The 13,965-nt window shown below is 43.3% G+C and overlaps 1 protein-coding gene across 4 annotated transcripts in view; it reads right to left on the bottom strand.

The window, feature by feature from the left end:
- Positions 1-13,965, bottom strand: part of rad50 (RAD50 homolog, double strand break repair protein) — a 165,845-nt gene that overhangs the window by 74,488 nt on the left and 77,392 nt on the right. For all 4 annotated transcript variants that reach the window (XM_041194213.1, XM_041194212.1, XM_041194214.1 and 1 more), the window contains exon 13: positions 2,390-2,565. In XM_041194213.1, coding sequence (XP_041050147.1) covers positions 2,390-2,565 — 176 coding nt within the window. The remainder of the gene's footprint in view (positions 1-2,389; positions 2,566-13,965) is intronic.

The following is a 13,965-nucleotide window of genomic DNA, read 5'->3' as shown; positions in this document are numbered from 1 at the left end:
GCAGAAATTTAATGTTTTAAATCAAACCTTTACTTCAGCCTATTAAAGCTTATCGCTCACACAGCAGCAATTCGCCAACACTATGCAAAGTATGTTTCCACGCAGCAGTTATCTAGCACAATGTCTCTAAAAAGTATAGGACAAGGCATTGGGAGAAAAAGGGAATTACCATCTGTTTGCTGGATGGGTGTCTTTTTTTTTAAAAATGGGAGTTGATACCCATTGCCCAATATCTGACAATGTAGTGGTTTAAACCCAGAGGCCACACCATCTCCTTGCAATTGGAACTGCATACTTGTGTCTTTTGTTCACTTCATCAACTTCCCTGAAGGTGGAACAGCAAAACACATTAGGCAATGTAATGTGATAGAGAGGGAGTGGCAAAACATCAGCGGGGAGCTCTGAAATCAGCGTCTTAGTCAATATCTTCTGAACTCAGTATGGACAAACAAGCATCAGATATGGAATACACGAGATGTGTAATGCTAGAGGAGGCTGCAGAGATAGGGAGTAGCAAAATCCTGCAGTGATTTAAACCCGAGGTCAGCACTTTGAATTTGAACCAATGAGGAGCCAGGAACTAATGTAGGTCAGCAAGAACAAGGGTTTTGGGAAAGTGAACTAAAGTTTACAGAGGGTGGTGTATAGAAGGTCAAAGGATTGAACATTGAAGGAATGCACGAGACTATCTGAGGCAGTGGCCAAGCAGAGGACAGAGAAGATGGCCAGGATACAAAGATTGTGTTAAGGCAGAGAATGATCCCTTTGCTCTTCCCAGTACAGAGTTGGAGGGAATTGGAGCCGAATTACTAGTTGACAAGCATCTGTCTGACAGTACAGAGACAGCTGAGAGGTTGTAAGGAATTGAGTGGAGCTGGGTGCCAGCAGCATAAATATGAAGTTGACCCCATGTCTGTGGACAATGCTGGCAAGAGGAAGGGCGCATACCAAAGAGAAGAGTGGGTCAAGGATGGCTCCATGGGTGCTGGAAGGGTTGGAAGCGGTCTCTCAAGGTGATGGTGTGGGTTGGAAGAGAACAATTGGTTGAGATGATCCAGCTCCTCATTGGGTAAGTAAGAATGGAACCAAACAAGGTCAGCTCTACGAAGGTGAAGATCAGAAGAAAAACACAGAAAAGGGAATGGGTGGCTTAGCCAAATCAGAGGTGGCAAAGAAGCTGAGAAGGGATAAAACAGAGTCAGGTCACAGGGAATGCTGTTTGTGGCTCTGTGTGGTGCTAAAGGGGAACATCACATTAGAGGGTCTCAAACCGGGAACTGCTGGAGAGATCTGGTAGGTGAGAACATGTCCAATGACTTTGAAGAGGACGAAAGCTTTGGAAATGGGTCAAGGACAGGACAGCTAAGCCATTTGCTTTTCGAGAGGTGTGATGATGGCGTTTTGAAGGGGGGAGGGGTAGAATTTGAGGAGAGGGAACTATTTATAACCTCAACCAGCATGGAGTCTGCGGATAGGAGTTTCAAGTCAGGAGGTCAACGGAAATAGGCTTGCGGAAGGAAAGGATGAGTCTCATGATTTAGGATGGTAGACAGCTGTGTCAGAGGAGAGTAAGGCTTGCTAAGATTGATATGGTCTACTCAGATCTGGTGATGGGTTACTATGCCGATTGTGCAATAAATACGCTCAAATCTGCACACCTTAGACCAGAGGCATTGGCAATGTGGCAGATCAGGGGGTATAACTGAGGCAGAAAACAGGAAAAGGTTCTACTGAGAATAAGGGCTAAGGCGGTGGCAATGGGAAGTTGAAAAAAAAAGTACTAGTTGCAGAGGAATTGCAGTTAATAAAGCCTAAACAGCTTGAAGTTCAAAAGTGTAACTGACTGAGCAAGCATTTTCAAACCCGAGACAAATGCAGAGGGAGGTAAAGTGTAGAGGGATCAGAATAGGTGGGTGATGAAAAATTGAAGGAGGGAGCTGGAGAAGACACAGTCAGAGATTGGAACCCCGGGAGTAAAGACAGTACGAGAGATGATGAGGTCAAGGGGTGGCCACCGTTATGGACAGGAGAGTCATTCACTGTAGAGGCTGAGGGAGGAAAGAATAGCTATCTTAGCAAGAACCTTGGGCTAAGATATGGATAAGGAGATTGGTAGTTAGTAAATAGCTTGAAGCAAAGGGGAGAGACATGGAACAGGGCTAAGTGCTTGTTGGAGGAGAAGATGCCAGCCAAGGAGGGACAGAAGCAAAGCTTGGTGAGAAAGGCCATGTGACCATTGTGGCGGTTTGAGCCAAAAAGAAACTATGAAAAAATGGGCAGGTATTAATAAGAGGCATGGTTTCACTATCCAGTCACCAAATTTCAGTCCGATGAAGAGAGCCATGCTCAGCAAAGTCACGGGTGACAAGGAATCAGTTCCTATCCTCACCTCTTTGCTTTGACGTCTTTTCGATATCATCCTGAAGTTTATACAGGTCACTCTCAAAATCCTGGCCTCCACACACATCAAAGAGCTTTTCTTCGGAGTCAGAGAGTTGCTGCTCTTTTCTTCTCAGTCCGTCATTTGTGTGATTTTTGTTCTGGTCTGCTGAAGCCAACTCCTTACTAAAAATTTCAGAAAAAATAATTAATCTAAAATCCATCAAGAATTTACGTAGAAGCTTAGCACAGTGGTCTCAACCTTCATCTCTTTCCTCCATTTAAATTGGTAATCCTGGCTATGAATCAAGTACTAAGAGGCCTTCGGGGTGAAAAGTTTGCCAATTCTGTCAAGGGTACTTGGCCTGAAATAGAGTAAACAGGTAAATAAGATTTAAAGGGATGATAGCAGAAACATGTGGGTATACATATCAGGAAAGGATCAACAGCTGGGTCTCTAGAAAAAAGCGGCTGAGGGGTGACCTAATAGAAGTCTTTAAAATTACGAAACGTTTTGACAGAGTGGATGGAGAGAGGATGTTTCCTCTCGATGGGAAAAGCATAATTGAAGACCATCAATATAAGATGGTCAAGAAGAAATCCAATAAGGCGCTTCAGAAGAAACTTCCTTCCCCAAAGAGTGGTAAGGATTTGAAACTCGCTACCACAGGGAGTGAACAGCATAGATGCATTTAAGGAGAAACCAGACAAGCATTTCAGGGAGAAGGAAGGGAGATTGGTGGATTTAAATGAGGAAAGATGGAAGGAGACTCGAGTGGAGCACAAACACTGGCATGGACTAGCTGGGTTGAATGGCCTCCTTCTGTGCTGTGTATCCTATGTAATCCCATTTGCAATAAACTATCTTTTTTCCATTGGTTGTTAAATAAGTAGTTTTTTTTAAGCAAGTACTGACTGGTCTGTTTTGATTAACAGCTACTTATTAATTAGGTATGCTATTTCAAGTGGTGCAGTGTGATTTTTCACTGACAATTTAAAAGTGATTGAATTGCCTATTTGTGCTACTCTTGTTAGGAGTGAATTTAATTTGCAAGAGCAAAGCAAAGGGAGAAGGCAGTAGAAGGTTTTCCACCGCAGTGTGGTTGGCTTGAAACCAAATTTCGGAATCCATTTATTATGCACAGCAGTGGAAACTAGTGATGTGTGGGAACGTCTGAAGCTATGTAATAGATACACAATGCTGGCTATCTATGTCAACGCTGGCTACCTATGACAACGCTGGCTACCTATGACAACGCTGGCTACCTATGACAACGCTGGCTACCTATGACAACGCTGGCTACCTATGACAACGCTGGCTACCTATGACAACGCTGGCTACCTATGACACGGACCACAACAGAGATATATCAACTGAACCCCAAAGGCACCATGGCCTAAGCAAAAAAATGAAAGGAGAAAAAAAAGCAAGGGATAGACAAATCTTTTCTGCGATAGGAGTCCTAAATGACCCTGTTATCTCCTAGTTGGCAGGTAAGAAGTATAACTGAGCAGGCACAAGCAGAGTGAACTGTCTCAAGCCCTAATTCACGTGGGAATCACTTGCATTGGAAACAATCAAGATGAAATTTGGAGGAGTTAGGCATTAGAATAAAGATGCAGGACCTAATCATTTAAAGCAATAATTTCAGGATTGCTCCCCATGTGAGGCCAGTTAGGGGAAGATGATTAGACATAATAATGTGAGGCTTGATCGATGGGGTTGAAAAAGGGGTTTCAGGTTCCTGGAGCATTGGAATGAGCTCTGGGGCAGCAAGAAGGTCTAAAGGGAGAATGGACTTCATCCCAGCTGAACTGTAAGGCACCAATATCCTTGCAGAAGGTAAGAACAGCAGCTGGGGGTATTTAAAGGTTGAAGAGTCAGGCAAATGTTGCAGTGTGTGTGTAAGGAGCAAAAAGTAAAGAAAATGAAAGGGCAAAACAATTTAAACTAGTAAGCTGAGGAAAGGGGCTGCTGTGTATAAAGACAAACACCAGAGCAGACGAGAGAGTTATTAAGCAGTAGGATAGCAAAGAATTTTTAAAAAAAATTTGACAAGGCATTCAGAGGATAATGAATTGTTAGACCATTAAAATAAAGTTGGGAAACTACAGTTATTAAAGAGACATAAGGTAAGTTTGGCAGAAGCTTAGTTTCTCAGGGCAAGAATCCACACAAAATATTCCTGTCTATAAAAATCCGAGAGAGGGGTATGGTGGAGGTTTTATTGATTAAAGACGCAATTGTTGCCAAGCAAAGAAAAACTATTTTAATTGATAATGTTTGGAGAGTCTGTTTGGGTATATTGGGAGAATGTTCTTGACTACTGAATATCACTGGTCTCTCTCTGTAGAGTAAAATTTGATAATTCTAAGATTTGTCGACAATTTCAGCGATTTGCAGGAGGCACCATGATGAAATTAGGAGGCAGTCGCATGACAAAATGACACTAATCAAGGCTAATCAATATGGGTTTATTGGAGTAGAGTTCGCATGTGGTTAATGTGACCACTCTTCAAACAAATACTGAACATATAGACAGAGAGAAGCTGTGGGTTTGATTTTTTAGCCTTTTAAAAGCTTGGATAAAACAGTACATGGGCAACTTATTAAGGTTAAACACCATGATATTAAGAGTGAAGAGGCAGCAAAGATAGAGGAATTTCATCTTTCCCACAATGTCTGCCTAAAGTGACATTGTCAATGTGTGCCAATGGTTTTGTGCCACAGGTTCATGCCTACTCGGAACTAGATTGAGCCAAAACAAACTATTTTTGCATAAAACCCTCAATCAGCAAGGATGTTCACCCCATTAGTTTGGGAAGGGGGATTTGAAACCAGCTTGAACAAGTGTTGTTTATTCCAGTAAACCACCCAGTGCCTGTTATTGAAACATCTATGAATTAATAACCTAGAAATTCCATTAGGCAGGTTTCACAGAATGGTAGGGAACATAAATACATTCTCTCCCAGGAGGCACACCTGTATAAAACACTACAGAGGGTTTGTCACTTGAACTTCCTATTTAATTTTATAACGCAGGGAACCCAAGATGCCAGCAGGTGGAACCAGTGGGAACCTCATGTTGCATATTGCTCAACACTGCCACCAGCTGGCCCTCTTTGTTCCTGCATAGAGGATGGCAGGACATTCAGCTATATCATCTATGACAGATATAAGCACTATGCCATGTGAGCAGAAGTCTTGTGAAATTGACCCTGGTGATTATGCAGAGCGGAGGCGATCTGGAAAGTCTACGACACACCAGCAAAGATTTTCCAGAGAACACATGCATGTACCAACAACCATGGTGCAGCAAGCAGATAACTCAATGTTTCAACAGTGCAGTTCCTGGTCATATATCCCAGAGACTGAGCTGCAGAGCATTTCATTTTTGGTGTTCACTTTAGGTAAAGCACACCTCAGACTTTTGCAAAAATTTACAATACCCATTGACCAGAAACTGAACTGGCCTAGCCATATAAGTATGGTGGCTACAAGAGCAGGTCAGAGACTTGGAGTCTTGCAGCAAGTACTTCACCAAAAGACTGTCTACCATCTACAAGGCACAAGTCAGGAGTGTGATGGAATACTCCCCGCTTTGCCTGGATGAGTGCAGCTCCAACATCACTCAAGAAGCTCAACTCCTTCTAGGACAAAGGTTGATTGGCACCCTACAATAAACATTCACTCCTCCACCACTGACGCACAGTGGCAGCAGTGTGTACCATCTACAAGATGCACTGCAGTAACTCACCAAGGCTCCTTTGCCTGCACTTTTCAAACCTGCGACCTCTACCAGCTAGAAAGACAAGGGCAGACACATGGGAACACCACTACCTACAAGTTCCCCTCAAAGTTACACACCATCCTGACTTGGAACTATATTGTCATTCCTTCACCGTCACTGGGTCAAAATCCTGGAACTCCTTCCCTAACAGCACTGTGAGTGTACTACGCATTGGACTGCAGCGGTTCAAGAAGGCAGCTCACCACCACCTTCTCAAGGGCAATTAGGGATGGGCAATAAATGCTGGGCCCAGCCAGCGATGCCCACATCCCAATAATGAAAAATGTAAATTTCTGATTTCCAATCTGCTCTAGAAATACCTAATTTCACAGAACGTGGAAAGTTTATGCTATGTAACTTCATCTGCACCAAGGTATAGATGTATTACCTGAGCAGTACAACTTTGTTCCTGTCAGTGACTTAATTACTTGAAAACATTAAACTAATTGATTTTCTGTGTGGGACGCACAAGGGTTTAAATAGGAGACTTCCCATTTGTATTGTGTCTGATGAACAAGCAAAAATAACTTGCATTACGTGGTACCTTTCACAATTTCAGCATGTCCCAAAGCTCTTTGTAATTAATGAAGTCATTTTTTTTGGAAGCGTAGTCACTGTTGTAATGTAGGAAACCTGGCAAGCAATTTGTGCACAGCAAGATCCCAAGCTGGCTGCTCTCATTAGTTGGCAGGGCGCTATGTTGCAGATGCAGCTTTACCACGAAGGTACGTGCTGCTGCAATCAAGAGTAGTGTATGGTTTACTTTAATGGCAGTACAGCTCAAATCCTTCAGGCAGGAAACATCCTTCCTCGGTATGTTTGTTGACTGAATGCTGAGACTGTACAAAAAGAAAGGAAAAGTACAAATTCCAGAAATCCGGAACAAAAGTACAGCAAGTCAGTCAACATCCGAGGAAAAGAGCAGATCATAGCATTATAGAATTGTTACAGTACAGAAAGACGCCATTCAGCCCAGCATGCCTGTGCTGGCTATCTGCAAGGGCAACTCACCTATTCCCACTCCCCCATCCTTTGCCCTGTCGCCCTGCAAATATTTTTCTCTTCAGGCAATTATCCAATTCTCTTTTGAAAGCAATTGAGTCTGCCTCCAACACACTCTCAGGCAGTGTATTCCACACTGAATCTGCCTCCAACACACTCTTGGACAGTGTATTCCACACTGAATCTGCCTCCATCGCGCTCTCAGATAGTGTATTCCACACTGAATCTGCCTCCATCGCACTCTCAGGCAGTGCATTCCACACTGAATCTGCCTCCATCGCACTCTCAGGCAGTGCATTCCACACTGAATCTGCCTCCATCGCACTCTCAGGCAGTGTATTCCACACTGAATCTGCCTCCAACACACTCTCAGGCAGTGTATTCCACACTGAATCTGCCTCCAACACACTCTCAGGCAGTGTATTCCACACTGAATCTGCCTCCAACACACTCTCAGGCAGTGTATTCCACACTGAATCTGCCTCCAACACACTCTCAGGCAGTGTATTCCACACTGAATCTGCCTCCAACACACTCTCAGGCAGTGTATTCCACACTGAATCTGCCTCCATCGCACTCTCAGGCAGTGCATTCCACATTCTGATCGCTTGCTGCGCAAAAGAAAATTTCCTCATGCCGCTGTCACTTCTTTTTGCCATTCACCTTGAATCGGTATGCTCCGCTTCTTGATCCTTCCGCCAATGGGAACAGTTCCTCCTAAACTACTCTGTCCAGGCCTCTCATAATTTTGAGCACCTCTATCAAATCTCCTCTCAATCTTCTCCCAAGGAGAGCCCCAGCTTTTCCAATTTACCTACATAACTGAAGTCCCTCATTCCTGGGATCATTCCTAGAATTCCTTTTTGCACCCTCCCCAAAGACTTCACACCCTTCCTAAAATGTGGTGTCCAGGACTGATCACAATATTCCACTTGAGGACGAGCCAGTGTTTTATGAAGGTTCAGAACAGCTTCCTCGCTTTTGTGCTCTGTGCCTGTATTTATAATCCCATATGCTTCATTGGCACCTGTCTCAACCTATCTTGCCACCTTCAATGATTTGTACACATGTACCTCCAGGTCTGTCAGATCCTGCACCGCCATTAGGGATTGGAGCCTTTTTAAAAACTTCCCCCTTCTCTGTACTGAATTTCATCTGCTGTGTGTCTGCCCATTCCACTGGCCTGTCCATGTCCTCTTGAAGTCTATCACTAGTCACCACACACTTCACAATATTTGTATGTCATCTGTCAATACCGAAATTGTGCCATGCCTAGGTTATTTACGTAGATCATGTGAAGCAGTGGTCCTAATGCCACCCCTGGGGAATCCGACTACATACCTTCCCTCAGTCTGAAAGACAACCATTCACCGCCACCCTATGTTTACTGTCACTCAACCAATTTCATACCCAAGGGCTTCAACTCTGCTGACAAGTCTGTTACGTGGCATTTTATCAAATGCTTTTTGGAAGTACACCACATCACCCATTCCTGTTAACTCATCAAAAAATTTACATTAGGTAAACATGATTTCACCTGAACAAATCTGTGCTGGCTTTCCTTGATTAGTGCACATTTGTCCAAGTTACTGTTAACTTTGTCCTGGGTTATCACTACTAAAAGCTTCCCCACCATCGAGGTAAAACTGACTGGCCTTTAGTTGCTGGGTTTATCCTTCGCCACTTTGTGTTTTTGAATTGGGTGTAACATTTGCAACTCTCCAGTCCTCTGGCACCATCCCTGTATCTAAAGAGAACTGGAAGATTATGGCCAGTGCCTCCACAATTTCCATCCTCAATTCCCTCAGTGTACCTGATGCATCTGATTCAGCTGAGTGACTTATCAACTTTTAAGTACAGCCAGCCTTTCTAATGCCTTCTCTTTGTTAATTTTGTGTCTCAACTACCTCCACTTTCACTGTGTCTTTGGCAATATCTTCTTTCTTGGTAAAGGCAGATGCCAAGCATTCACTTAGTACCTCAGTTATATTGCTGCCTCCGCGCTTAAATCCCCTTATTGCTCCCTATTTGGTCCCACTTCTTCTGTTAGTACCCTTTTTACTATTTATATGTCGATAGGAAACTTTTGGATTCTCTTTGTTAGCTGTCAGTCTCTTCTCATACCCTCTCTTTGCTTCTCTTATTTGATTTTTCAATTCCCCTCTGAACCTTCTATATTGAGCCTGATTTGCAATTATATTAACGGCCTGACATCTGACACAGGCAACTTTTTTCTGCTTCATCTCACTGTCTCTTTCATCATCCAGGGAGTTCTGGCTTTGTTCCTTACCCAACCACCAGATGGAAATATACCTCAGCTACACCTGAGCAATCACTCCTTTAAAAGCTGTCCATTGTTCAGTTACATTTTTGCCTGGAAGCAGTACCAACAGGAAGGAAGTTAAAGCCAAAAGCCATTTAGCTGGCAGCCAAAAAGAACTACAAGCAGAAAAGCTGGCGAGTGAAGGCACTCAGCACACCCACATAGACACAAAGAGAAAGCAGGCAGAGACAGAGAGAACAACACAAGAGTTCTTGAGAAGAATAAGCAAATCGCTCTCAGGAAGAGGTCAGTTTTTCTGTTTGGCAGAAGAGGGGACAGGAACTCTTGAAGGCACTGTGCATGCTGGCTAAAAAGGTCAAAAACATGGAAAGCAGTGTGAATAGCAGAGACCCTAGCTTTTCCCGAAAGAGGCCAAACCATGAACCGGGGCATCATTGGCTGGCCGGTTGAAAAGGAACTCTGGTAAGCTACACCATCAGGACTGTTGTGACCCAAGGAAGAGAGGATTCACAGAAGCGTGCCTTGCTGATAATTGTACCTGTGAAATTCAAAAGGTGAAAGCTGTTGTCAGATATGACTCCTGACCTACTCTGCATGAATAAAGAACAGCATGTTGTGGATGTGTAGCTACGTACGGAGGGGTGCGGGTGCTTGTCCTGTAAGACCTATCCTTATTGTATCGATTATTTAAAGTGAAATTTACATTTTTATTTCAAGTATCATTCATCTATTAATTCATGATAAATTTACATTGATTTTGATTGTGTTACAGTAGACGTTACAAAAGACAAAATCTTGTTGGCAATTCCTTCTTTGGGGGTCATTTGGTAAATATGGTTATTTTGGTTTACGGTTTCCCAGTGGGGATCATAACACCATAGCCAACCCAAGCCTAATGATACAATGATCACTGTTGCCTTATGACACTTGGACTATTTGTCACACCTTATTCCCCAGAATCAGATCCAGTGATACCTCCTTCCTTGTTGGACTGGAAACATTCTATTCCAGAAAATTATCCTGAATAACCAACGTCAGGTAGATTGTAAATAGTACGGGGGATATCACACAGCTGTGCTTGACCCCGGCCTGGAGTTTGAAGGTGTCTGTTTCAGATCTCCCACTCAAGTTGCAGTCCTATTGTCATGAAGCAATTGCAGGATTGTGGAGGTGTTTCTTGTGCACCCAAATCCAGAGAACCTTACGATTTACTGAGTGAAATTGCTTTGGTAAGGTCGATGAATGTAATGAATTGTTCCTGTTGTTGTTCTTGGCAGTTGCCCAGGATTTGTCCGACAACAAAGAGCATGTCGGAGGTTCCTCTAAAAGGTCTCACACTGTCTCCGGAAGGATTTCCTCAGCAAGTAGACAATTTAGGAGAATTGTCCTAAGGAGAATGCGTGTCAGGATTTTCCCAATGGACAAAAAGGAGACACCTCCATAGTTTCCACAGCATGATTCGTCTCCCTTCTTGTATCAGACACACAAGAGCACTAAAGAAATTCCAGCATCAATGCTAGTGTCCTTCTTGAAGCTGGCTCCAAAACATTCAAGGAAAACCCTTGCAAAATCAGCTTCAATGGACGAAGCACTGTCAGGATAGCCGAGATGTGTCTTCCCCCGCCAGGTCCTGTTTTCTCAATTCTCAAATGGCCAGCGTTCCAGGAGAGGACAACAAAAATGCTTCAAAGATACGATGAAGGCTCTCCCTGAAGTGCAGCAGCATTGGCATTAATGAAGTGGGAGGAGGTCGCTATCAATTGATCAAAATGCGACTTGTCCATTAAGCTGCATCAAGCTTTGAGTCACCATGCCTTAATGATGAGGCAAAGTGGCAGAAGAGAAGGAAAAAGGAGGAAACAAATCCTACACACCAGATCCCACTACCTCGTGGGACGTTGTGGATCTTTGGGCAGGTGGGACACGAGTCGAGAATCAGCCTGTTCAGTCTCATGAAGACCCTTAGCAGAAACTCACAACCTTAAGTTGACATCATCTTCAAATTGAGGGACAGCCAGTGACGACAGTCCTGAATAAGCTCATCTCCCTTTTTGTCCTCTACACTATTACTATTGCAGTCTATATTCGGATAATTAAAGTCCCCCATTATAACATTCTATAGTTCTTGCATCTCTTATTTATTTGCAAACTTGTTTTCTTATATTATTCCCACTAATTGGTGGCCAATGGATTAGTAGTAGTCTACCTAGTAGTAGAATGGTGGCTTTATTGTATCTTAACTCTACTCAAATAAATTTTGTCCTTGACGCCTCTAGGGCAACCTCTCTCTGCTGCATCCTCTCTCTCCAGCAGTCCAATAACCTCCTTTAACTGAAACCACCCCCACCTCCTCCTCCTTTCTTTCCTTCCTTATCTTTCCTGAACATTCGGCTTCCAGGAAAATTTAGTATCAGTCTTGTCCTCCTTTCAGTCAGGTCTCCTTTATCACAACGACATCATATTTCCATGTAACTATCTACAGCTCACCAACTATATTTCCCATACTCTCTGCATTCAAATACATGCACAGTAAACTGAATTTAGGCCGACTGCATTTCCTCTTACACTGACTGCACTTAATGCCTTACTATTTCTTACTTTAGTGCAATCTATCAGTCTCTCAATTCTTTGTGCACCTTGTTTTTCCTCTCCAATGTTACGTCCTGGTTCTCAATGCCCTGCCAAGTTTAAACACTCCTCAATAGCACTAGCAAACTGCCCAGCAAGGCCATCAGTCTTGGCTCTGTTCAGGTGCAACCTGTCCACCCTGTAAAGATCCCATCTCCCCCAAAACCTGCGTCAATATTTCAGGGGTCTAAAGCTCTCGTTCCTGCACCATCTCTCCAACCATGCATTTATCTGCTCTATCCTACTTCTATACTCACGAGCTCATGGCACCAGGAATAATCCGGAGATTGCTATCTTTGAGAAGCTGCTTGTTAGTTTCCTTCTACATCCCTAAAATCTGCCTGCAATACCTCATCCCTTTTCTATGTAGGTCGTTGGTACTAATATGGGTCATGACTATTGATTGTTCACCCAATCTCATCAGGGTGCTCTGCAGCCGTTCAGTGACATCCTTGACTCTGGCACCAAAAAGACAACATACCATCCTGGGTTCACATCTGTGTCCACAGAAATGCCTGTCTGTTCCCCTTACTACTGAATCCTCTATCACTATTCTCTTCCCAATCCTCAGGCCCTTTCCTTGATGTACCAGTTGAGAAACCTGCCAGGGGGTTCTCTACCGTGGTCTACCGCAAGCCTACCTTCACTGGTCAATATACGCGCTGGGGTTCTTATAGTTCCATGCATTATAAGGTTGGTTTTAGTGGCAACTTCGTAAATCGGGCCCGATCCATTTGCTCACCTTGCAAGCTTGAAGCTGAAACATGGCACATCAAAGGCATCCTGCAGGATAATGGTTACCCATCATTTCACGCTGCATATCACGCAAACTCAGGTACGGGCCTAAGGCTGTCACTTTTGGCCCTGAAAAATGCCCAGACTACCCTGGAAGGGCAAGGTATCTCAAAAATTTGAGCAACAGGTGTTTTATACTGTGTTTTATACTGTGTTTTATACAGGCTGTTTTATACTGGTACTATGCAGTAGTAGCACGAGTGGTATTCGCCACTAGCAGGATGCTGCCATCAAGCCAAAAAGACGTACTGCCTACCGCACAAATGAGTAATGTGGTAGATGATTTTCAGTGCCAGTGTGATGCTAGTTATGTAGGCTGTATATCCCAAAGAATGGCGAAGCGTATCAAACAACATGCTGTTTCCATTGTTCACAATGGACAAGGTACAGACTGTACCAAAACAGCATGTGCTTGCAAAATTCAAAACACAGCGTCCAACATTAGATGTGATTCCGCGATTGGACAACATTTGCTAAATAATCCTCAGTGTGCTAAGAATTACACTGAAAACCAATTTAAGATTGTCAGTGTGGCTCGCAGTGTGGTGCACTTGTGTGTACTGGAATTAATACGCAGGGCCCTGTTCTGTGCAGACAGAAAGAACAAGTACACACATTGTTATAAAAAAATATAAAAAATAAAAAACACACATTGTGCCTGTTTCAACTAAACAAAATAAGTGACAGCCATTCGCTGACTCATTCCTCAGGGCAATGCATTGGGCCAATAATTTCTCAGAGTCAAGCAGCCTGGTTTAAATTTCAAACAATGCTTGGCAGTTAAATGTCAATCACCATCAACTGGTGCATTCTACATGGCAACACCTCAGAATCCACTTGCCAACCAATCAGCACAACCTTCTCGTACAGTATAAATTTGCTGCTTTCCCTTACGTTGTATTCTTGCAAAATTGTCCTGATAAGTGCAAGACCAAAAGCTTTGACAAAATGTTTCTTTCATCAGCAATACATAGTACTTCATAGTTTTCCCATCCTAGTTTAAACCACTGTCCAAATTTAAAGGAAAATAACAATAATATTCACCAACCAATGATCTACTTGTCATCCTGTGATGTCACACCTGGA

Source organism: Carcharodon carcharias, chromosome 8 (assembly GCF_017639515.1).
Source record: "Carcharodon carcharias isolate sCarCar2 chromosome 8, sCarCar2.pri, whole genome shotgun sequence".
In the NCBI taxonomy this organism is placed as follows: Eukaryota; Metazoa; Chordata; class Chondrichthyes; order Lamniformes; family Lamnidae; genus Carcharodon; species Carcharodon carcharias.
Note: the sequence above shows the minus strand (reverse complement) of the source record. Positions and strands in the feature narration are given on the sequence as shown.